The sequence below is a fragment of the Acanthaster planci genome, linkage group LG01 (genome assembly GCF_054643075.1).
Source record: "Acanthaster planci isolate LZ-2023a linkage group LG01, COTS_SCS, whole genome shotgun sequence".
NCBI classification, from domain to species: Eukaryota; Metazoa; Echinodermata; class Asteroidea; order Valvatida; family Acanthasteridae; genus Acanthaster; species Acanthaster planci.
The window spans coordinates 33,010,114-33,035,344 of NC_141777.1; the positions used below are offsets into that span (position 1 = coordinate 33,010,114).

At 39.9% G+C, this 25,231-nt stretch overlaps 1 protein-coding gene across 4 annotated transcripts in view; it reads left to right on the top strand.

Annotated features, from left to right (window-relative positions):
- LOC110986339 (sodium/calcium exchanger 1-like) overlaps nucleotides 1-25,231 on the top strand; it is an 83,264-nt gene continuing 58,033 nt past the window's right edge. For 2 of the 4 annotated variants that reach the window (XM_022248127.2, XM_022248129.2), the window contains exons 1-2: nucleotides 1-158; nucleotides 13,339-15,583. In XM_022248127.2, the coding sequence (XP_022103819.1) occupies nucleotides 13,758-15,583 (1,826 nt within the window). In that variant the 5' untranslated portion in view covers nucleotides 1-158; nucleotides 13,339-13,757. Of the gene's footprint in view, nucleotides 159-9,170; nucleotides 9,917-13,338; nucleotides 15,588-25,231 lie in introns of those variants that run through there. The other 2 variants (XM_087137665.1, XM_022248128.2) reach the window with 2 other exon arrangements.

The following is a 25,231-nucleotide window of genomic DNA, read 5'->3' on the forward strand; positions in this document are numbered from 1 at the left end:
GTACCTTTCTATTATTATTATTAGCGTGCTTGATAAGGTGCTTGGCTGCACGCGGCGGTATAAGCAGCAGGTGTACATGTACGCTGCATCTTGCAAGTGATGCAGCGTTGGTGAGTGACGGTGTTCGGGCACGTTTTGAATGATTCGCAAAGGAGCAGGTAATGTAACTATTTAAGATGATAGACACCCTACGTTAATGTTAGAATGCCTAGCCTTGGCTTTTCAGAGGGCAACCATGTTTTTCAGGAAGTCCTAGGTAACGTTAGACTCAAGGGAGTATAGTAGGCTACAATGCCCATGATCTTGGCCGGAGACTGGCGTTACTGGAGTTCGGCTCAGTAAATCATTCTAAGCATGTACGTCCTGTGCAATGCTGTGTCGGCTGCCTTGCGTCCACGACATGTAGCTTGGATGTCCACCTTTGGTTATCAAGCGGGATTGAATTTAAAAAGAGCTCGATAAAAAGGGTTTGGCATGGTTTTTAATTTATGTGGTGGTAAGGTGACTGATTTTGTGACATCATCACTCCTTGTACAGTCATTCCATTGAATTTGCTCACTTCCACTTTGCCCCAGTGTTTAACGTTCATTCTTTTCTTTCTTAATACCATGTAGGGCCTGCCCTACATGTACATGTATATTACATTGTTTGGTTCATTGCTGGTTGCCTGTGATAGGCCTATTGTGTTTTTCTATTGCTCAACCTACATGTACAGTACATGTATGTTGTTACTCTGTTAGATTTGAGTGTAATTGCCATGGACATAGAGGAGATGCTGTTTTTGGTTTTTGATTACAGATCTGATTCTTATCTGATTTAAGTCAAAGTGGGATGGGGCAGAGTACTGTAGCAGTGAGGCGATGCAAGGATGGGGTGAAATGGGAATGGGGCTAAGTGGCAATGGGATGAAAAGATTGAAATGCATTCCTTTTCCCTTATTTTAATTTCAGCACAGTTTCCCAATACTTATTGCTTGTCCAAGTTTCTTATAAGGATGGGGAAGTGACTCATTTGGGATAAAATACAGAGTTACATGTATGTACATGTACCGGTACATGTGTAGGCCCTACACTGTGAATACATGTATGTGCAAGCCTGGAAAGTACGATACGATATGAAAGTCACTGTTTCTCCCAAACTGCCTTCTAAAATTCTAAGATGTACTCGTAGAGTATCCAGTATAATTAGATTGGAGAGGGCTGTGTGGTGGCGGATACATGTATCATTTTGTACATTCCTTTTAAATCCCTAATAGTCACGCATATTATTTGGCTTACAGCACTCAGTAGTTGTCTGAGTTGAAGGACCTAGCGCTACCAATTACTACTTCTGGCTAGGGCACCCTCCATTGTTACACGTACAGAGAACAATAATATTGTGCATTCATAGTGCCAGAGCACTGTATGGTACATTGTCTTTATCTATTGTACTGTACATGTACACGTATTTTAGGGCTTCAGGGAACAAGGTCATTTCCTCTTACAAGGGACAGCACTGAATACTACATGTACATTTTATTACTAAGTAGTACTTTGTAATATTCAGGTCCTCAACAACGAGGAGAATTCAGTATATTTTTCAACTGATGTGTTTTGAAGCTCCTAAATAATAACTTTAAAAAATGTACAGTAAGCCATGGAAAAAAAGAGCTCAAAATTGACGAAAAATGATGAGAAATGTTTGGCTCTCTTCATTCTCTTACCGTTCATAATCACTCTCACTATACCAGCATATCTGCCAGGTGTTCTACCTTTCAACCACCAAAAATTATCTTTTAGTTTGGCTGCATCAAAAAAGTATAATAAGTACAGTATCAATTTTGATGAAGTTTGAGAATTTTGACGACAAATGCATGATGTTCAAGAATGCCGAAAACGCTGTCACATGTAATGTTTAAAAGTTCCATGCGCGATGTTCATTTTGCCGTTTATTTTGGAAAAATCCCCGCTGAAGATTACATTACATTAAAATAATTAATTCTGCGCAATGAATTTTCATCATGAATTGTTTTTATGTCTCTGACGTCATTTTTTGGAACGTCATTCAGTATGACCTATTTTCTTTCAAGAAACCAGACTGATGCAGGTCCATGTTAGCAGTCAGAAATTAATACTGGTATCTTTAATGGTGTTGACCTGCTTATAAATGTGCATGTATGTACAAGTACATGTACTTTACATGTACACGTACCCTCAACGGCACAGTAAATTGTATGTTCAACAGGTTTTTTAAGACCAGATTCAACTCCTAAAGAGCCAGTCTTTTTGGCCATCTCACAGATGGGGGAGGGTCATACATGTACATGTATTTATGGTCCAAATGGGAAACAAAAGTCCAATGGGAACATGGCTTTACACATGTTGGCCCATGCCCATTGAGTAAGTCAGTGGAAAGAGTGAACATTTTTTTTCTGACTTGGTTGGAAAAATGGGTGCTGTGTTTTTTTTCCAGTTTTCTTAAAGCTGGATGCATGAAAAACATGTACTGCTCTCTGAGAAAATGTTGAAGGGTTAACTTTTGGATTATAACCCCCACTGGCTACCCGTATGTACTGGTATGCATTTTACCACTGTGACACTTGAAGTGTGAGGTTTCTGGACATGTGTTCAGCAATCTTCGTCTTTCTGATTGGAAGGGGAGTGGAGATGTGGCTATGACATGACGTTTAGCTCCTCCCACTGCTGTCCTTGGGGATGAAAATCTATTACTTTATTTTTGAGGTTTAGATTTGAGGCCTGCCTAGGTACTCAATAGTATTATTCCTTGGGGAGAGGACTTCTCGCTACACATAGCCTACATGTACATTGTACACGTACTTGTACATGTATACCGGTGCATGTACATGTAAGTGATTTACATACATATATGGTGATTTTCATGACTGCGCATACAGACATATTGATTGTAAATGGACACGGAATTGCTAGCACTGAGGAGAAATGAAAGTGTTTATTGTAATTCTGACAGGTGCTGGTACATGTATGGTGTCTCATACAGTATGAGTCAGTTGTGCATTTATTCCTTTGAAGCATCAAAATTACTCAAAATTTAAGAAAGGTGCCTGAGAACAAACCTGATGAAGATTCAGTTCAGTGAATACCGTACATTCTAAGAAAAACACTACTCAAGGATTTGGATTTTTGGTTTCTAAATTCAGCTTCTGGGACACATTCTTGAGTTCATTCGAATGTAGCAACCCCATGCCATGCACTGAGCCAACGAATAATAACAACTGCACACATATATGTTTACATCATGTCAACGCTTGCACATGTATGCCTTTTATGACAATTTTTTGATGCATCGTTCGAACTGGCCGCCTTTCATTGCTTTCTTCAAAGTGACACCTTGCCAGAAAGAATAATTTCACAGCTAGTTTTACAGTCGCTAAAGTACCAAGTGTGCTTTTCCACAATAATTGTTATCAGTTACATGAACTTTTTGGATAACTGCAAATGATGGACTGTACTTTGAAGTCCAACATTCAAAATCAGTTTTTGACAAGAAGGATAGCTTTGAGACTCTTAAAACTGCAGGAACAAAATGCCATGATTTGAAGTCTGTAAGGTACATGTAATGTACACATTTGTGTGCGCTTAAATACGTGTGTTAAAGGTTTCACATACATGTATGGGTACTTTTTCTACAAGTTTCCGCTCAATGAATGCATACACGTACAATGTACATATACTTGAATTTGTGTGCCTATTTATTCACAGACTTTAATGACTGCAGTGATGAGGTGCGGTACTCATATTGTACAATTTATACAAACAAATCATATCGATGCAGGAATGATGTTTCAATGTGTAAAATTCCTTTTCAAGGCTGTGGAATGAATTGTACACGTGCATGTCATCATTTGCTCAAGCAATTCCACATAACTTTTCAAAGTAATGGTATTAATACGCGCATTTTATGTCAAACGAAGGATTAAAGTCTCTTTTTTTAATCCTCTTGCCGGTAGATCTCGTTAACTTCAGGAATGGAGGGTAAACACTCTAATTTAAGTCAATGTACATTCAGGCATTCAAATCCTGCTTGTGAAATGCTGGGACAAGATCTTGAGGAGACAAGTCTAGTGTACATGTACATGTATGTGTAATACTCGTACATACCGTACTGTATACATGTGTATGTTGGACCACTTGAACAATTGGCAAATACTGGGTACAAGTACTAAAATGCCGAGGCAAGATTTTTACAGTTTTCTCAAACAACCAAGTAAAATAACATGTGCATGTACATGTACGTACATGTACATTTACATTTAGTTCTGATGAAATACATCAAAAAGTGGCAAAAAGAGGAGTACATGTATTTTTTCGGGGGGAGGGGGCTTCATTTGCGTAACATCATTTTGTTCATTACCGCCACCTGATGGCTCTTAACTCGCCCTGCTGTACCCGAGCAATTATGCGTTAACAGTGCTGCGGGAGGAGCGTGCATTAAATTGAGAGCTGCATAGGAGTTAATTAATCATCTAGACCAGATGGGTAATTGCGCAGGAAGGCGAAAGTAAAAACCCTACCAACCTTGTTGGTAGGCTAGTGGTATCATACCTGTGCAAGTACGTTGTACATACGGTACATGTACATGTACTGTACTCCCTCCCCCCATATGTGGCAGTTTGAGCAACATAGGATTGTAACACGTACAAGCACATTAGACATGCTAGACCCAAAGTTGCGCAGACGAATTTTTGATGGGGAAATGGGAAATGCCTGTGGAAGCATTTAGCAGATTTTATAAGATGGAGAGGAGAATTTTCAGAATGACTCTGAGGATGCAAAGCATGGCAGATTGTATGGAAAATTATACATTGTTGCTTTTATTCATTGATGCTTCCAATTGATATGTGATGATTGTGATGCCAGGCAAATTTTGGTTGGCCTACAGTATGGTGCATTGTCTCGCTGGAATATCCTTCACTTGGCGCATCACGGTTACCGTAGATGTACCGGTACATGTAATTAAAGTCCTGTCATTCTGTTACCATGGTAATGGAAAAACAACCACACTGAAAAGAACGAGAAGGATGTAAAATATGGCAAATGCAGTTTAGAACTGTGTCATGCGTGACAATCTTTGAGAAATTACCATGTATGGTACCGGTACGTACATGTACATATACTGTACATGTATGCAGTTCACATTTTTGTTGAAACCAGTCATTCATACATGTACATAATACGGTACGTGTACGTATACATGTACTTTACCATGTAAGACAGTTTAGCCATTCCCGTTGATTGACAGCCCATCACAGTTGATAAAACACTACCGGTAGCTGCTGATCTTAAGTGTTTTTCTGGTGTCACATGAAATTTATAGACTCCTTATGTGGTCCATTTTCCCTTGTTGTAATTCACAATAGTGACAGTACTGGTCCCATATATAATTTTGTACATGTAAATGTGCTGGTACATGTAACAACGAGTCTGCGTTCTGGGAGTCCTAAATTCACACTGCACTGAGTTATCACGTTTTACACCACCTCACTCATGCTGTACATGTGTGGGCCAATCTCCTTACTGTGCGGTAAAGAGATTGTCTATGACTACTCACATGACTCATGAGCGGCGCTATAGATGTACCGATAATGCAGTATAACGTGGCTAATTAGGAGGCGTTTGAAAAAAAAGACACAAAATCGTTAAACAAAGTCATAGGAAATTTAGAATATTTTTGTACCTTGTGTTGACTTTCTGACTTGAAAGGTTACTGTTCATGCATGGGACTCTGCTAAGGCCTTTATCCAGTTATCAGCATCCATTCTCCTGATCTAGTCTCATATGAATGCTTATAACGCCCACCAAACACATTTCATTTCCTTATTAAAAATCACTGTTCAAATGAAAGTGGGTGTCTAGCAACGCCTGGACATGTCTCCCTGTCCTGAGATAAGAATCACACTAAAGAGGGCCATAGAGGTTTTTTGTGTGACCTACTGTAACATGACGTGAAAAGGCACTGCAGAAAGCGTGCCATGTCCATGGAGATGCATGCATTTTCATATCTGGGTATGTCATGTACATGTATGTGTATTTCTATTGCAATTTTATGAATGGTATGCCAGAATGGTGAGGAAATAGACTATTGACCCTCAAAAATCATGTGACTGAAAATCCTCCGATATTTGAATACTCATAAGAGGGGAAGGAATAAGCAGACCTTTTGACATGTTCAATGTTGTTGCTTACCATGTGGAATCTTGAAGTGATTCCATAACATAATGAACATCACAAATAATGAAAAAAGGTGCTTAAAATTTAATTCACAACAGACAAATTTATGCAATTTAGAAGTCAGTGTATTTGTACAAAACACATTTGATTACCAGGTTGAAGTACATGTACTTGTAGGAATGTACTAGTATTTGGTAGAGTACATAGAGCTCCTACACCTGTATTAGTGTACCTTGTTCTAGAGTGACCTACCGGTACAACACACAATGTACATGTTGAAATCCCACCTCAGTCACTTGTCCTTGTTGTGGTTCATTAAGTGTATACATGTATATGTGTGCTTCAGTACATGTACATGTTTTAGTGTGGAATTTGTTTCTTTGCTTGACAAAGTCACAAGAAAGATACAGGCCCACAGATAATAATAGTGCATTTATATTGCACAGAAACCAAAGAAATGTTCTAATGTGCATTACAAATATTTAAAAATACACTGTATTTTGGAGCAAGGCCATAAATGGCTTTGAAGGTCAAAAGACGAATTTTAGATATCGAATCCTGAACTGTACCGGAAGCCAATGTAATTGACGAAGTGTAGGAGTGATAGAAGTCCCAATTGATGAATTAAAAACAAGTCTGGCAGCAGCATTCTGGCCTAATCAATTGAGAATTTGGCAAACCATAATATAAACTATTACAGATCAAACAAAAGCAATGAAAAAACATCCACCCCCCTCGAAAAAGCTTAATTAATGTGGTCATTTTCAAGACTATTTTTGCCTTTTAACTCTAACACTCCTCAATCCTTCACCTGTTGGAGGACTGAGGAGTGTTAGGGTAAATAACAGTACTCGATGAGAAATGCAAGTAGCACCGGAAATTGAACAACATGACTGGAATCAGTGTTGGATGCATAATTCATATGCCATGCAGAAGATTTTCACTGGCTACATACCACAACATCATACAGACGTCTGTAGGCAGATGCCCTTGAGATTGACAATATCCCAGGTTGGGAACAATCAACTGAGCATTTATTGAAGAGGAAACAGACATATAATATTAATCCAGCATCAACCCATTACATGTACAATGAATGGAAGAGTTATAAATAAAGAAAGAGGATAAAGTGGGATTTTAAGTGAAGGAGGTTTAGAGAAAGTAACCGAACTATACATGTGTACCGTACATGTACAATGTACATGTAGATACCAATGTGAGTTTTTATTGAGCTACGTACATGTAGATACCAATCTGAGTTTTTATTGAGCTACGTAACATGTACATGTACACCGTACATGTAGTTACCAATCTGAGTTTTTATTGAGCTATGTACATGTACATGTAGATACCAGTCTGAGTTTTTATTGAGCTACGTACATGTACATGTACACCGTACATGTAGATACCAATATGAGTTTTTATTGAGCTATGTACATGTACATGTAGATACCAATCTGAGTTTTTATTGAGCTACGTACATGTACATGTACACCGTACATGTAGATACCAATGTGAGTTTTTATTGAGCTACGTACATGTACATGTACACCGTACATGTAGATATCAATATGAGTTTTTATTGAGCTACGTACATGTACATGTAGATACCAATCTGAGTTTTTATTGAGCTACGTACATGTACATGTACATACCAATATGAGTTTTTATTGAGCTACGTACATGTACATGCTGCAATGTTTATTGCTTGATTTTTTTCTGTTTTAAACAGAAGTGAAAATATGTTACACTAAAGGAATGCAGCTTGGGCATTAGTCGCGTCCATTCTCCTGAGCCGATGCTCTTAACCAAGCAATAATAATTTCCATTCATGAATGCCGTTTTAGTCGAAGAGTCAAAAGAATTTCCAAGGATTTTGTTAAAGAAGTTTGCTTTCATTTTCCTGAACACCCCTGTCCACTTTATGGTATATTCCTTGTACGAGTAGTCCAGAGGAATTTCCTTACATGTACATGTACCCCCTTATTTGGACTTTTTGCACACATGGCGAGTTCTGTGTGCCATGGCACACTTGGCACACACAAACTTTTGACCAATAGGAATCGATTAAACTCTCTCGTATCCAGGTGACAGCCCATTTCACACAGTGGGCATTATCAAATCGCAGCGGGCATTATCATGTTCACACATGGTCACGTTGCGCGTTGTGAATAGGGAAACTGTCCACTTTTTAAATGTACAAACTTCGGTCTTGTTTTGTCTCTGTGTACCGGTACCTTTGCTTTCATTTCACTTTCGGGGTATATCTAGCTTAAAGTTAATCATTTCAAAATAAATGAACATACTTCCGTGTACATTGTACTTTAACAACTACATGTACCGGTATGTACATGTATGCAAGTGTGAAAATGGTAATTGTACAGTACATGTACATGCAGTAAGACACCTACACTGTACAGTACATGTCAGGGTACTTGAATACTTTAAGCATGTTAAGCCTACAGTACAATCTTCTTTGTAATAGTATGAGTCAGTGAAGTAGATTATAGTATTATAAAGCAAGTTGGATCAAGGACCTATGTTTACCATAGTTCAACTAACCCTCATCGAACTCAATTTAGTCGACGATAGTTGACCCAGGCTACAACAATGGTCTGGTCAACCATTCACGTCCAGCCTATCGAGGTTGGTTGCATTGTTGGTTGCCATAACCCGTTTTTTAATACACAGTGCAGAGAGGACCAGTTACCAGGAAATGAAAAATACCGGAAAAACAGTACATGTACATGTATGTCACTAGTGCATGACTATTTTCACTTTAGATTTTGCTACATGTACTGTACGTTCTGCGGCCACCTTTTCTCCCATTCGGCCTTATGACCTAACAATGGTTGACTAGGGTCATTCGCACTTCAACTTTGCTGCACGTGCACTATGTCACAAACTAACCACTAGTTAACTCGTGGTTCTTGGTAGAACTTGCCGATACATGTACATGTACTCGTACATGTACAATGCATGTGCAAGAAATTGATTAAGTTATTAGCACAGCACATACTGTGCATGCACATCTACATCTGATTTTTACTCGGATAAAATTCTATATGTGTACCTTGACCAACAGGCAGTTCATAAAATAATTGCATTTGCGTAGAACACTGTGCTGTCAGCATATTCAGATATTTGTGGGTATCTTTCAAGTGTGTACAACATGTACACGGCCGGTGCATGTACCGGTACAGTGTACATGCAGATATCATAGCTGTGCCAAATGCAGATTGGTCAAATCTATCGCCAGCAGTGAGTGAAACAAAAGACCTGGGGGATCGTTATTACACACCGAGTGGACAGAGCCCAGCCCACCTACTGTACATGTACCTTGTACAGCGAGGAAACAGCAGGCAGCATCTGTGCACAGTACTATGCACATGTACGTGTAGGTTGGAGAGGGACTGTCTGTCGCCCTGGTGACGGTGATGTCATCAGTTGAATCTTGGGTGGCGATGATGATGATGAGGCTGATGAAGCTGGGGGGATGATATGACGATGCTGGTGTTGGTGGGTTGTGGTGAAGTGCATTCATGCAAGGAGTCTATGTATGATCCGTGTCTACATGTAGATGATCGCATATGGTACTGGGATTCTCCATCAGTGTGTTGTGTGCAAGGCCGAGATATTACAGTTCTCTGCCTTATTCAAAGTGTGTGGTTGTCAGAAACCTGATTTCGGCAAGTCATGGTGTATACCCATTGGAGTCTACATGCATTGTAAGTTTATACCTGTAGCTTCACGAAGTCACATACTGCATGTACAGTACACATGTACCAGTCAGTACATGTACAGTGTACCTGTACACGTACTGTACATGTATGTGTGCAGGACTGCACTATGCCATTTTGTACAACACTTCATTGAACTGCATGCATACAGGGTGCCGGACATGTACAGTGTACACGTCCCTACTTATATGGGCGTATGTACTTTTAGTGCATGTGGCAGGTTCTTCATAATATGGACCATTACTGTAATGTTCAACTTTGGGGGTTCATTTTTCCTGAAGTGAACAGCAGTGAATTAATTCCCAATGTCTGATGTAATGAGGGAAGTCATGGCTGGTATCTGAAACAATGATGACCGTGTCCATCTTTCAACTTATTTGGAGTTAGTTAATTAAAGTCTCGAATGTCAGCATTCTTGACGGACGTGAGTAACCTGTTGAAATGCTAGGCAATAAAATTTAATATTTACACATATTAAAACCATAATCACGAAATAAAAAATACCTCTCACAATTACTTGGGTCCCGAAGTCGGCAGTCGCAAATGTCATTCAATTCTGTCATCATTAGTGTAAAAATAATTGACTGCCAAAAAACAGCGAGTAAAATCCAAATTGATGTACAACACAAGCTTTAAAAAAAAGTGCAAAAAAGCACTGCCAAACCATCATCCTTTTACGACTGGGCCGATCACATTTTCTCAAGTGTGTTTCCGAAAACCGCAGTCCAAAATATCGATCGTGGAGACATGTTTGACATTCTCTCACGGTGCCGTTCGATAGTGCGCCCTCTTTTTCGTTCGATATTCATGAGCCCCACCACAGAGTGGCGATGCTCTGGGATTTTTCTCTTTAGACCAAGGTTTCTGGAAAGAAAATCATTGAAAATGACGTTCGAAAAAAAAAATGACGTCTGAGACATAAAATATGATTCATGACGAAAATCCAATGCCAGATTTGTAAATTTTAAATATCTCCAAAATCAGCGGCAAAATGACCATCGCGCATGGAATTTTCAAGCACTACATGTGACAGTGTTTTTCGCATTCTGGTACGTCATTCATTTTTTGGTCAACATTTTAGAACGTTATCAAAATTCTGTCAAATATAACACTTGCAACGAACGTATTGCGCTCATTACAAGTAAATTTTTGATGCAGTCAAACTTAAAGATAATTTTCAGTGGTTGAAAAGTACAAGCCCAGACAGAGACATGTACATGTATGCTAGTATAGTGAGAGTGATTATAAACGGTAAGAGAATGACGAGACCTAAACTTTTCTGTCAATTTTGTGCTCTTTTTTCGTGGCTTACAGTGTATATTTTTTAAAGGTTATTTCGTAGGTGCTTTAAAATACATCATTCGAAAAATATACTGAGTTCTCTTTGTTGTTGAGAGAAGTTTTGCAATCAAGTCCTCTGGTGTAAACACTTTGACGTAAAACTTTAAATGAATTCAACTCCATTTGATTTGCACCGGTAGCCAACCAAATGTCCACCATAAGTACATATTATGCCTAATCATCCCCATATAATCATTTTTATAAATCTAAAGGTGGCAATTTGTATTTTACATTATCAAGGTCATTCTTTTAGAAGTTTTGAAAAATGACATCCGGAGTTGTCATGTGCTTGTTTTTTCATTGCACTTTGAATCAATCAGTAGAGGTACAAACATACATGTATGTACAGTGTACACGTGCATGTACAGTACTGCATCAGTGGAGTATCCTTCATGAGTACATGCAGGTACCGGTATACATGTATGTAGATTGAGGCTCAAGAGATTTTAATGCTCTAACAAATACAATGGTACCGTTACATGAATCTGTGTACATCTCTCATCCAAACATACAGTACATGTACATGTACATGGTGTACTTTACATGTACATGTACATGGTGTACTTTACATGTACATGTACTGTACATGTACATGTATGTTTGGAATGAGAGTTCGTTTTGTTGGTGCATTTTACATGTACAGTATTTCATTGCAATTAAAAACATTCCATTCCAAATGAGGGTTTATTCTGAAGTGTACTTCAAAGCCTTTATTTTTAATGGGCCATTAATTCACATGTGAATGAATGACAGAGTGTTTCAGAGGTTTACTCATGTACTGGTACATGCACAAGTTAAACAAGGATAGAAGACACCGATAACATTGTACTCAATAGATTAAATCCTCCAACAGGTGAAGGATTGAGGAGTGTTAGGGTTAATCTGTGAATTCTTGCGTGTCCTGAGTAACAGCTGTTTTCTGTAGGTTTCACCAATTTTGTGTTCATTTCAAGAGCAGACAAAAATCAGTTTGAAATTGTAAGCCGTTTCTTGCATTTACAAACATGTACAGTACATTTATACGAATTACGCACAAGTTTCAACATTACATGTCTGTATGTACATGTACTGTACATGTACGGTAAGTGTACGTGTACATCACATTCCATGCACCGGTATCCGTGAGAGTATTACAAATATCCATAACACATACAGATACCAGTTTCATTATTCATTATTTTTGCTACCGGTCGATCACTTGGCTGGTTGAAGTCACAACTGTTACACATGTACATGTGCATATGTTTCTCACGTGCATAAGGTACGTCCTCGTCCCTCCCACCTATCCTAGTTGATCTACATGTACTGTGCAGTTGAGTGTACATATATGTGCCTTGGTACTTTGTAGATGAACCAATTTACGCGTACAGCACGTAGAGCAGGAGAATAATTTTCTTTGAATGGCTGGTGGAATGATGTTACAGTATAAAGTGATGATCAGGGTACACAATATTTTACTTACTGATTAATACATGTACATACACATGTACATTGTACATGTACATATATGCACGTATTTCGCAAAGAATGATACTTCCTGAAAATGATTACAATGTTACAATGTCGAAAGTATGCATACACGTGCATCATGTGGAATCTTTTCCTGCTTTCAGTGAAGTTTTGATATGCCGGTTTTGTTATAATTAAAAAATTAACAGAGGCAGCCAAAAATGTATTGAGGAATACATGTACATGTACATGTAGTACAGGTCAGCATATCCCATGTAAGTGAATTCAGCAATACAACTAATTGATCATTGTTTATGGATTAATATTGTGTAGAGAAAAAAGGTGACAAAGTGATAAGTGGGAGTGGAACCAGAGACCTCTGGACCTTGGTTCAAGTGGTTCATCCAACAATGGTTACCTTGTTTGGCCAAAATGTTCCTTTGGAAACATTGTTCGGACTAGTGCATCCAACTTGTCCAAGATGAAACGGCAACAATTTCTGATTCGGCACTTCGCTGTTGCCAGGACCAGGATCATTTGTTTGGGACTTTTAGTTTACTCCCGTTGGATTTCTTAAGTATTGTATTAATCCTGTTTGGTGTCTGTCTCTCTAATTTCAGATGAGTATTGCTACCTCACAACTTGTCACCAGTATTGTACATGTACATGTACTTTGCTATAGTGCTGCACGTCGGTGAACAGAACTCCTATATATTGAAGCTCAACCATGCCTTTAAGCTCTGGATCTCAAGCAAAAGAAAGTCATTTTCTAGTAATCGATGCCGTAATAACATGGCACCATCTCAACACGTCTGTGGAGTGTTAGAGCAGTGCATTGAGGCAAACTCTAGAGAAGTGCACAGAACTGTTGACAGAGTTACAGAAGTGCAATATCATTAGCCACATGATACCATTGCCAGCATGAGTGCCCGGGTTGACTGTGTGCTGTGACAAAACTCAGACTGTAGCCGGCAGGTTTGACTGTGCATTTCAGTAGATATATCCAGGTTGAGACAGATAGCCAGAGCGACCAACAGACATGGTTGTGCTGGAGTTACTGTCCAGAGTGATGGCCCAGTCCAAGGGAGGGCCAGTAGTCCCAACTCTACTGATGGTTGTTCTGATGCAAGTTGGAGAGACATTAGAGCAAACTGAAGCTGCACTTACGTACACCAATGCTACGACCAGCGCCACCTCCCTTGCCACCACTCCGGAGTCAGACACGAAATGCAGGAAGGGGCTCATTCTGCCAATATGGCAGCCTGAAGACCCTGGACTAGGAGACAAGATTGCACGGGCCATTGTGTACTTTGCAGCATTATGCTTCATGTTCCTAGGCGTTTCCATTATCGCCGATCGCTTCATGTCAGCCATTGAGGTGATCACGTCCAAGGAACGAGAGGTGACTGTCAAGAGACCAAACGGTGAAGTGCTGACGGTCAGCGTGAGAATCTGGAACGAGACCGTGTCCAACCTGACTCTGATGGCTCTTGGGTCCTCAGCTCCAGAGATTCTGCTGTCCATCATTGAAGTATGTGGAAATAAATTTCAAGCGGGGAGACTGGGACCCAGTACTATTGTGGGCAGTGCTGCCTTCAATCTTTTTGTGATCATTGCTGTTTGCGTGAGCGTCATTCCAAATGGGGAGGTTCGGCGAATCAAGCATCTGCGAGTCTTCATGGTGACAGCATCTGTCAGTTTGTTTGCTTACATTTGGTTGTATTTGATTTTAGAATGGATAACCCCAGGTGTGATTGATCTCTGGGAGGCCATAGTGACGCTCATGATGTTTCCCCTGACTGTGTTGTGGGCGTATGTGGCTGATAAGCGCATTTTTTTTTACCGCTTTCTTCGGAAGAAGTACAAAGCCGAAAAAGTGGTCAGACGGGACTCAAGTCTACGTGCCGGTGCTGTCGAGCTTGGCATTCCTGGCGAAGCCAATGCCAATCACTTCAACTTGAATCACGACCATGACGTGGATTTCCACGGGAAGAAGATGCTGGATGCACTGGATAGCGATGTGAAGGACCTAGAGGAGACACGGAAGGAGACGGTACGACTGCTTCGGGAGCTCCGAGCGAAGCACCCAGATGCAGACCTGCAGGCCCTGGAGCAGATGGCTAATTATGAAGCCCTGAACCAACAGCAAAAGAGCAGGGCCTTCTACCGCATCCAGGCCACGCGCAGGCTGTGCGGGGCCGGCAACATCCTTAAGAAGACGCTGGAGAAGAACCGAGCCAGCATCGCCGAGGTCAAGATCGAGGTCCCCCAGGAGGACTCCTTTGCCCACATTTTCTTTGAGCCGGCACAGTACACTGTCATGGAGAATGTAGGCAGCTTCAACATCACCGTCACACGACAAGGTGGCAATATGACAAGCACCATCTATGTTGACTACCGCACGGAAGATGCCACTGCCAATGCTGGCTCTGACTACCATTACGCTGAAGGCACCCTCATCTTCAAGCCAGGGGATACGCAGAAGGACATCTCCCTGACCATCATCGACGATGACATCTTTGAGGAAGATGAGCACTTCATTGTCCGGCTAAGCAACGTTCGGGTCGGTGGGCCAGATGGTATGTTCCATAGCAACCAGGAAGAACCTCAGGCCAAACTGGTGGAGCCCTACGTTGCCACGATAACTATCCTGGACGACGATCACGCCGGGATATTCCAGTTTGAAGAGAAGGAGGTCAAGGCGTCAGAGTCAGTTGGCACTGCGCAGCTCAAGGTTGTCAGGTCAGCCGGGGCACGGGGCACTGTGCGTATACCATACCGTACTATCGAGGGCACAGCCAAGGGAAATGGCGTTGATTACATTGATGTGGAAGGAGAGTTGGAGTTTGAGAATGATGAAACCTGGTAAGTTGGAATTTGAAATTTGCATTGGCTTGTGTTTTGCTGACATCACACTTCTACGTGTGTGCTTTCTGCAGGCACCGGTGCAACTAGTCACATTTAATGGATTCAAAGCTCTGCAAGAAAGCAGACACTATATATATGCACAAGCAAACAAATCGTGACATTGTCAGTACATACATTAAACTAGCAAGACAGAATGAGAGTTTGTGTTTTAAATGCATTTACCGGTACATGCACTTACATTGTACATGAATGTACAACGGCTTGTGATGTACATGTACCAGTACCAATTATTTGGAATTGCTGTCTTATTCAACAGTTTTAAAATTGGTGCCTTCCAGGAAACCATTCTGGAAGTTACGGCGTACATGTACATGTATATTCTACGAATAGGCCTAATTAGCATGATGACAAGCTGATAATTGTATCTGTTGTGGAAAATATATACTACATGTACATACTTCCCTGTGACGTACGGTAAATCTCTCCTGCAAAAAATATTGAAACTGATGATTTTCCACACATAGGTACTGTACATGCTTGTGGTGATAGAATAATCGCAACCCTAGACTCATCACATGTTTTGATTATTTACCAAATGGTGATGAATTTACCAGACATATCTACACCTTGTTGACCTTTTCCCATGCCTGTCAGACTGTCCTGAGATTAACAAATGAGGAGGCTGGGCCAGTGCACAAGTGTGACATTATTCAATCACACTTCTCCTCTGTGCATAGCTGCCATTGCCTAAATGCTGCACATTCCAATGCTCAAGGATTCCAGTTAAGTCTAGACTGGTCGTCAGTCTCTTGTGTATTACTAATTTTTTTTCCCTGGTAATGGATGACTTGACACTACAAGTATCAGGTAGTGTCAAGCTGAATTTGAAATTCTGGGAAAGGATTTTCATGACTTCTTTCATTGTGAACGACTGTTCATGACTTGTTTGTGCAGAGTACAGAAAAAAAAAATTTATGACTGGTGAGCAATAACTGGTATTTGTATTTGGAATAGAAAGTAACATACATGTACATGTACAATATGTTTTTATTTACATGTGCGTGTACGTGCACTTGTAGCTTACATGTGTACCGATACTTTGAGACTATTTTTAAAACTTTATTATGGTGCTCCAAGCCAAACGTTCATTTTCAAATCAAGGATTTGTTAAAAACACATGAACCGCACATGTACTGGTACATGTTCAGCACATGAACCGCACATGTGCCAGTACATGTTCAGCACACGAACCACACATGTGCGGGTACATGTTCAGCACATGAACCACACATGTGCCGGTACATGTTCAGCACACGAACCACACATGTACCGGTACATGGGAGTGGAAGAGACATGCCCAAAAAAATTTGACAAAAATACATGTACATGTACCGGTACAGGTAGTCATGGGGGCAACCCATTTCATTTTTGCTCAGCCCCACCCACTTTCAAAAGCGTCCTGGATCTGTGCCTGATTACGCATTTGCTACATGTAGATGCTGACTAAACACCCATGATGTGTGCGTAAATACGTGCAGTGTACAGAGCGTGCATGTCACTCTCATTCAGCAGACATACCATACAGGTAAGAGACATCATGTGTAATATGAAACCCACCACAGTGTATGTCAGTGACTACACACCATCCAGACATGCAATCAATCTCTCCCCTCTGCCTTGGCTTCCCTGGGCAAGAAGGCCCTGTCAAATTTGCCATGGATGACAGGCCGGCTGGCACATATTGGCAGCGACTTTTCACTTTAATTGGTCATTAATTCTTGCTGACACGGCTTGTCCTGTAATTATTAATCCCAAATGAAGCAGTCAGCTTTGGGGAAATATTGTTTAGAAGGTACCGGTAAGGCCAAAGCACCGGTATGGGTTAGCATCTGTACAGTGCAGGTACAATTGTACCAGTACTGTACATGTACATGCCCAGTATGTGCTTTTCCTGCAATGTCTCATGCCTGAGTACAGCACTGAAGGTTTAGCTTGTATGTAAGCTTACTCCTCTAAGTGGCATTGACGGCATGATATGTTAAACGGCTTGGTGTGCTTACTTCGCCTTGGGAGACGATTGGAGTTTTGGGTGTTAAGTTCTCCCCCCAGGATAGTTTTGCGGCTCATAAAAGGGGCTTTTGATGGCATGTGGTGCTTCTGGTCACAAGTACAAGTGTGATTAGAAACCCACGGCGCAGCATCTCGGAAGCTTTGCTGATGAAAATGCCAGAAAGATAAGCGTGATGCAGAAATGTTTGCTGGGGGAGTCATTATTAAAGGGAAAAAAGTCGTGGCAGATGTTGTTGGCGGGGCTGAGTGGGTGATCAGTGTGAGGGCTCAAACCTAAATCTGTCAAATCAGTCCTGGTGACAAGATGCACGTACCCTGTAAGAGGTTTTGGAAATAAAGAGTTTAAGCACAAAGGCATCCACAGACTAAACCTTTCAGGTGCTGCACAAAATCAAGCCAGCTTCTCTTATTGGGGATCGAATTCAGCTTTTCAGCTGATTTCAGGGGTTTGGGGCCCAGATTTTTTAATCTAAATTTCACCTTTTTTGTACATCTGCTTTGTGCAAAATTGTTAGAACAATTTAAATTTAGCTTTCTGCCAGCTGCTTACATGTACAGCTTTTTTATGTGGCCTTTAACACACCCGTCACATTTTCTATGAAATTTAATGTGAATACATATACCAAGTTTCAACATCGTGGTAAGTGTTTTTACTGTATAGTCGGGCGTATTTGACTCTAGTCGACATCATAAATGATTCCAACAACTTATTGTACGGTCTAGGCACTGTACATGTACATAGCGTAGCCTAGCTAGCTTACATGTATGGGTGTATATTCCGTTTGTGCATCAGTTTGTACATGTCAGATACATACAATGTACATTCCAGAAATTAGGGGTCTTTTTTTTTCGTGTCCCTGTCACATCTGACATGTGATTTTTAAAGTTCAGAACACATTCTCTAATTTCCAAGAGTGACGAATTAATACAAACCACCTGCCAAACTAATAGTAATACACGTAGGTTGAAATCAATTCCAGTAATATTTACATCTGACCTTTGTTAGTTAACGTGTAACAGGAACCCAAAAATGTCAACACTTTTGGACCCCTTAGTTGTGTATATGCGTGCATGGTACCAGCAGCTTGTATGTAGCAGCTCTTATTGATTAATTGTGATCTTTAGTTCTTGCAAATGCACATTTGCATGAATTCTTGACCCTTCAAAAGTTGTTCATGGGTGTTATTTATTTACATGTACATGTACATGCACTGGTATGTGTGCACGTGCCAGTGCATCCACTTAACTGTCATCACATATCCTTAAAGACCAACTCCAACTGTTTTAAAAGTTTTGAAAATAAACTCTGATTGTGTCAAGTGTTTAATAAATCACATATTCATTACCAAATCATGTCTGTATTTCATCTGTATTTTTTGTAATTTTGCCGAAACTTTTGAACGTTGTCTTTGAGTTTTATGAAAAATTTCCACAATCTGACCGCTGGTGGAGCTGTTGAGAAACGAAATTTGTATGATGTAATACCAGAGAAAACATTGAAACTGGTATCCGTGGCACGACTGGTTGCACTATGAACGTACATGAAAATGAGCGTGCACCACATGTCAGGGATCAATCTGTGTGCAGGTTCGACTGTGCCACATTACCTCTTTTCGGTCGAAAGTTTGTGCTCCTCTCTTCATGACTTACAGTAATGCCAAAATCGTGCATCTTGGTGGGCGTACTAAAAATTCTGCCAAAGAACCGGGATTGAAATTCTTCAAGTTTCTGAAGAATGAGAGCATTCTTCAAGTTCGGGCTGTCTTCCGCAGCCATGCATGCTATGGATGCATATGGCGCGCTTACTGTGGTATTTCCTCTCCACAGTAATACATCACAGAAATCAATATTCATTAGATGCTAATGAGTCGTGATGACACGTCCATTTATACAACTGCAGACTGGACTCCCAGGAAAAATAGGTACAAAAACTGTGTTTTATTACCACAAAAACGTGTGTTGCAAGGGAGATCTTGATATGTGCCAGTTTTATTAGACTTGGTTTTTCTGAATAGGATTCAAGATGAGAAAAATCATCATCGTTGGAGTTGGTCTTTAACATGTCACACGCATACATAGGGAGCCAGCAGAGGATTGGACCGGCATCAAAATGACCAGAGAGGAAATTGAGCATGGCTAATTACCAGTTGGGGGGGCAGGGGTTTGGAAATATCAGAGGGCAAACCAAGAGGGGAAATGTGTGATATGCTTCGATATCAGACATGTCAGACTGTGTTACACCATAGTCAGGATAGTGATGATTGACAGAAAAGTTGGGTCTACTTTTAAGTGGATCAGCCAGACATACATACACATGTACATGAAGCAGTGAACTTTATTCAGTCCCAGCAGAGTCATAGGGAAAGGTCAGTTATCTTAAAAATAAGTTGTGCTAAAATCTAGGGGGAAAAAAAACAAAACAAAATAAAAGTAATGCATTACATGTACAGTACTTGCAGCCTTCCCATCAGTACATAATTGTAGGCCTATTTTTCAAGTAAACCTTCTGTAAATGTCTTTTGCGGTACAGTGTGTACATGGTCTAATTACCTGTACCTTCCAGAAAACTCAAATTTGATGTTAGAAATTGGGATTAGTCATAGACTACCGGTACATGTACATGTACTCTGTACAATGTATACTTGTACGTACATGTACGTGTACATATGAAGGTACTTTCGTATATGTGCATTAATATTTACTGCATCTTATTTGTAGAACATTTAAAATGTTGAAATTTATACAAATACATGTACATGTACATTTCAACAATAATCTCAAAACGTCTTCACCAGCAGAATAGAACCAGCACATTTAAAAAAAAACAAACAAGGTCAGTTTTCCGTCATCTCAAGACAAGCTAGCAGTTTGATGTATTACTACCGGTATGTACACATGTACATGTACGATACATGTACTGTCAATAAGCTTTGCTATTGATTATAGGGGCAAACCGTGTGGTAATTATCTACAAAGAAAATCAAGTTACCAGGCCATCCATCTCAGCACCAATCTATGAATTGATTGCTGAAAATTGATTAAATAAAACAATAGCTTGAGAAAGCATCGTATAAAATGAAAATTTTACTAATACCTTACATGGATTGAGCAGAGTAATTTCATGTCAACACTTACATCAGCCACTTGTAATTTCAGCTTTTAAGTGCATATTGAAAATGAGAATAAAAGTACATGGAGACGACTTCAAAATTGAGTTTAAAGATGCCAGTCTCTGTGGGAGAACTTTTTAATTCAGAGCCCGAGCCTAGGTACATGTACATGTACGGCTACAAGGGTAGCACACCATGACATGTACATGAACTGTGCAATTGAAAGTTACGTGTAACTTGGGGATGGGAAATTCTCTTCACACTTTCTCTCTTCCCAGGGATTTTTTTTTAATTTCACAAAATGTGAGAAACTTTTTCCACAGTGGGACAACATTCTGACGCAATTTTCACACAACTGGAAAACAGGTATTTATGCCTTTTCACTCAAGGGGAAAAGATTTTCAAGCCATTTCTTTTTTTATAGAAGTGGGGAAACATTGTTGAGCCTTTTCACACAACTGGGAAAAAGTTTTCACGCCTTTTCATGCTAGTGGGAAAACAGTTTCACACCCTGCAAAATACGAATGTATGTAAATGTGAACAGGAATTCTATTCACAAAAACAGTTTCACGCCCTGCAAAATGCGAATGTACATGTACAATGTATGTAAATGTGAACAGGAATTCTTTTCACCAAATTTCCCATTCCTATTCACATTCAATTTCAATGTAAAGTACATTGTACATGGTACTCAAGGCGTACAGTAAGTATACATGGAGTGTACAATGATGTTGCCCGTACCTGTAGGTTCTCATAGAAGCCACAGTCTCCACTCCTTGTCTCTAGCGTAGCACAGGAAACCATTGATCATCCTCAGCCAAGGAAGTTGCCCATATTCCTCTAAATGTCAAAGAGGTAACCCCACCCTAGCAAAGGCTGCAGATGTAAGGTTTTCATCCTGTGCCCTAAACCATGTTAACCTGCTTAAATGCATTTTCTTCCCCCACACCTTATCAGGGGAGCCTACAGAATGTGTCCACAGAGAAACTGCATGTACATTGGAAATATTCAGTATGCATGTACAACAAGACATTCGTGTACATGTACCGGTACATGTACAAGTGGGTAATTCCAGAAATTAGGGGCCCTGTCACATCTAATGTATGATTTTGTAAGTTTAGAACACATTTTCTAATTTCCAAGAGTGATAAATTAATGCAAAGTACCTGCGAGACAAATAGTAATTGTTTGAAATCAATTCCGGTGATGTCAAATAACAAAGTCAGATGTACATGTAACAGGGATTGGAAAGTGTCACACTTTTGGACCCCTAATTTCTGGAATTACACATGTACTGTACATGTACCCCTTGAGACAAGCCTGGTGTACTGTCAGTCATTCCGGTACATACACGTACACGTACTGTTCATGCCCCTCACTTAGTTGTGCGCATGCGCACAGAATCCACTATTGCGACAGAAGCCACTAAAATGGCTCTCCACTCGGGCAGGTGGACCTCAAAAGTAATCGATCAACATCAAGCTCAGATAAAGTTGTTTGCCCATCTTTTCCATACCAATTAGAATTTAAACACTCAAAGTCCCTTTTGCTAACTTGCACACTATAAAAATCCATTTTCTGCCTAATTTTTGCCGGTCCTTGTCACGTACCTCCAAAGTAACAGAGTCAGAAGTTGAAAGTGAAGCCAACATTTTAGAGGGGATTTTTTCAGTTTTGCCGAGTTGTCCCTGACATTTCTCTACTTGTGAATGGTGAAGAATATCATGAACACTCTAATGAGAAAGTATCATACAAGAAGGAAACCGTATGGATGAAAACAGAAAGTTTTGTTTACTCACGTTACACTAGATACATGAATACCACAAAGTGCTTTGAACATTTAGTCATGATGTCCTCATGAAATACATATACATGTAAGTCAAGCCACTCCTTTTTTAAAAGCTGAATTCTGGTGTCACATATGTATTACAGAAAATGTATAACTGACTAGTTCATCTTTGAAACTTCCATAGAATAAAATAAACAAAGAATTTCCCACTTATGGACAACTTTCAGTTCAAAATTACCATTCCACTTTAGATGACCATTTCTCCAAAAATCCAGCGACAATTCCGTTATTTTAAGTGTTTCACAAATTTTGAACTACATGTACATGAATCAATATTTTATAGATAATCGCTTTCAAATATGGATTTGAAATTTTAGGGCCATGTCCACTCTATCATGGAATTGATAATGGCACACGATAAATACAGTACAGAATATGAATGCACATTGCATGCTCACAGAATACCGTACCGGTACATTTTACTAGTAAGTCGACTGCTTTAATTATAATCACAGATGGTGTTGCGACAGCTACATGTATTGGAGTGATCATTGAAATCATTAACTCATCCAGCAGTCTAGTCCACCATTTTAATGCATTTACAAGACCATTCTATCAGACAGTTTTAAGAAAATCTCAGATTTCTGTGCTGATACCCGATACTACCATGGTACATGTACATGAAGTACCATATTTTGACTTCCCAGATCTTTTTGTTGTACAGGAAAACTCATCCAGAGAGACCCTCTTGTTTTGTTTATCAGGTTTGTAAATATTAACCCACATGTGTTTGGCATTATTTGCCCAGGCAGCTGTTGTCCGTGCACTTGCGTATTTTTCAGCCAGCCTGTCGGAGAGTTTTCAGTGATTAAATGGCGTGGCCTTTTTCAATCCAGGCATCCAGTCGGATGATTGGCACATTTTTAATTAAAGGAACCTGGCGTCAGGTGATCTGCTTGTTTTATGGGCCAAGTATCAAGGGACACGATGGGATGTCAGTATCATAACAGAAACAATGATCGCACGTCTCAGGTCACAAACATGTAGCCACACATGTGTTTGTGTACACTCTCAGAGCAGTTGGTACACAGGAAAATTGTGGCAGGTGTGTTCTATAATACATGTACATGTAATGAATGCCATCAGGCTCACTGCTACGGGGGACATTCAGTGCAAGGAATACAGTACCAGTACTTAACCCTCAAGTGTACTTGATTTATGAAATGCTTACTGGTATGATAAATGAAAATCTTCATTGGGTGCATGTGCAATAAGATTTTTGAATGGCAGTAGCGGTAGTTGAACGCTGGCACTGTACATGTACATGTACGATGGAGGGCACTATGCATCATGAAATGTACTGTTGTGTATGGTGTACACATCGTCAATTTCACCACAAAGTGATGTACCGTGGATAGTTGCCGCACTACAAACTGGCACTGTACTGTACAAAGCCTACAGGTATAGACAATACGTCACTTTGTGATGCACCCAAACTTATCCTATACTGGTATGTCACTTCGTGGTGAAACCGCACATGTATTTTTATGTACAATTTTTAATGTACTCGTACATTAGATGTATTTCTTAAGACTACACTTGCTAGTAGTTGAATGAATGTGTACAAAGGGAAAAAATTCATCATGAGGCCAGATTTATCCCCATACACCATAACTTGGTCCCAATTTTCCTTAAAAAATGCAGAAATTCTTAATATGGGCAGGCATACAGGGCATGTATACAATGTACATGTAAAAGTACCATAGGCTAGTATTGCCCTTGTGGGACCACTTGATCAGTCGAAGGATTGAATGGTACTTCATTGTTCTGGTTTTAGAATGTTCAGTAAACATTCATGAAGAGACGCATACATGTACACGTACTTGTACATACATACGACTTTTTTACTTCAGACTTGACTTGGAAAAAAGTGACTTCAGACTTGACTTCAAACAACACATGTGTTGCAACTTGACTTGGCATAATGACAACATTTGACTTTGTGACAAACATTTGTTAAAAATAAAAAACACAAACTTTTGAGTGTTCCCTCATCATTCATTGAAAAGAACACCTGACCCTTTTAATGTAGACTTGTGAGCACAGACACAAGTTGCCTGGTTGTCAGTGCATTTTGAGGCCGGGGCCTGGCACAGGCAGGGTGCGCGTTGTGAGCTTAAGGCATGAATATTTTTAGCCGTTGTACTTGTATCATTTATTGTTCAGCACAGCAATTATGTTTTATACTGCATACATACATGTACAATGTATGCATACGGGTACAGTTCATTATCAAAAAGTTTAACGGAAGAAACTTCTTTAAATGGATGGAAAAGAACTACTCGTACTATACCCCATGGAAAGTTGACCTGACTAGGAGAAACTTTGGTTACAACAATGAATGCTATTTACTCTGTGCTAAAAAGTCAGGCTGGAAATGTGAACAGTAAGGATTCTTACAGTAGATTTTGATATCAATTTAAGAAATTTTACAATGTACTGTTACATAGATTAAAAGAGGGCATGTTACGGCCTGGTGTAAATGCTAAGCTTGTGATTCCTAACAACCTGAATTACCAGTGCGTATATGTTCACACTTCTGCCTAGGTTGGTGTACACATGCAGGTACTGGTACATGTACATTTTAAATGATTTACATATTTACCAGCTCCACAG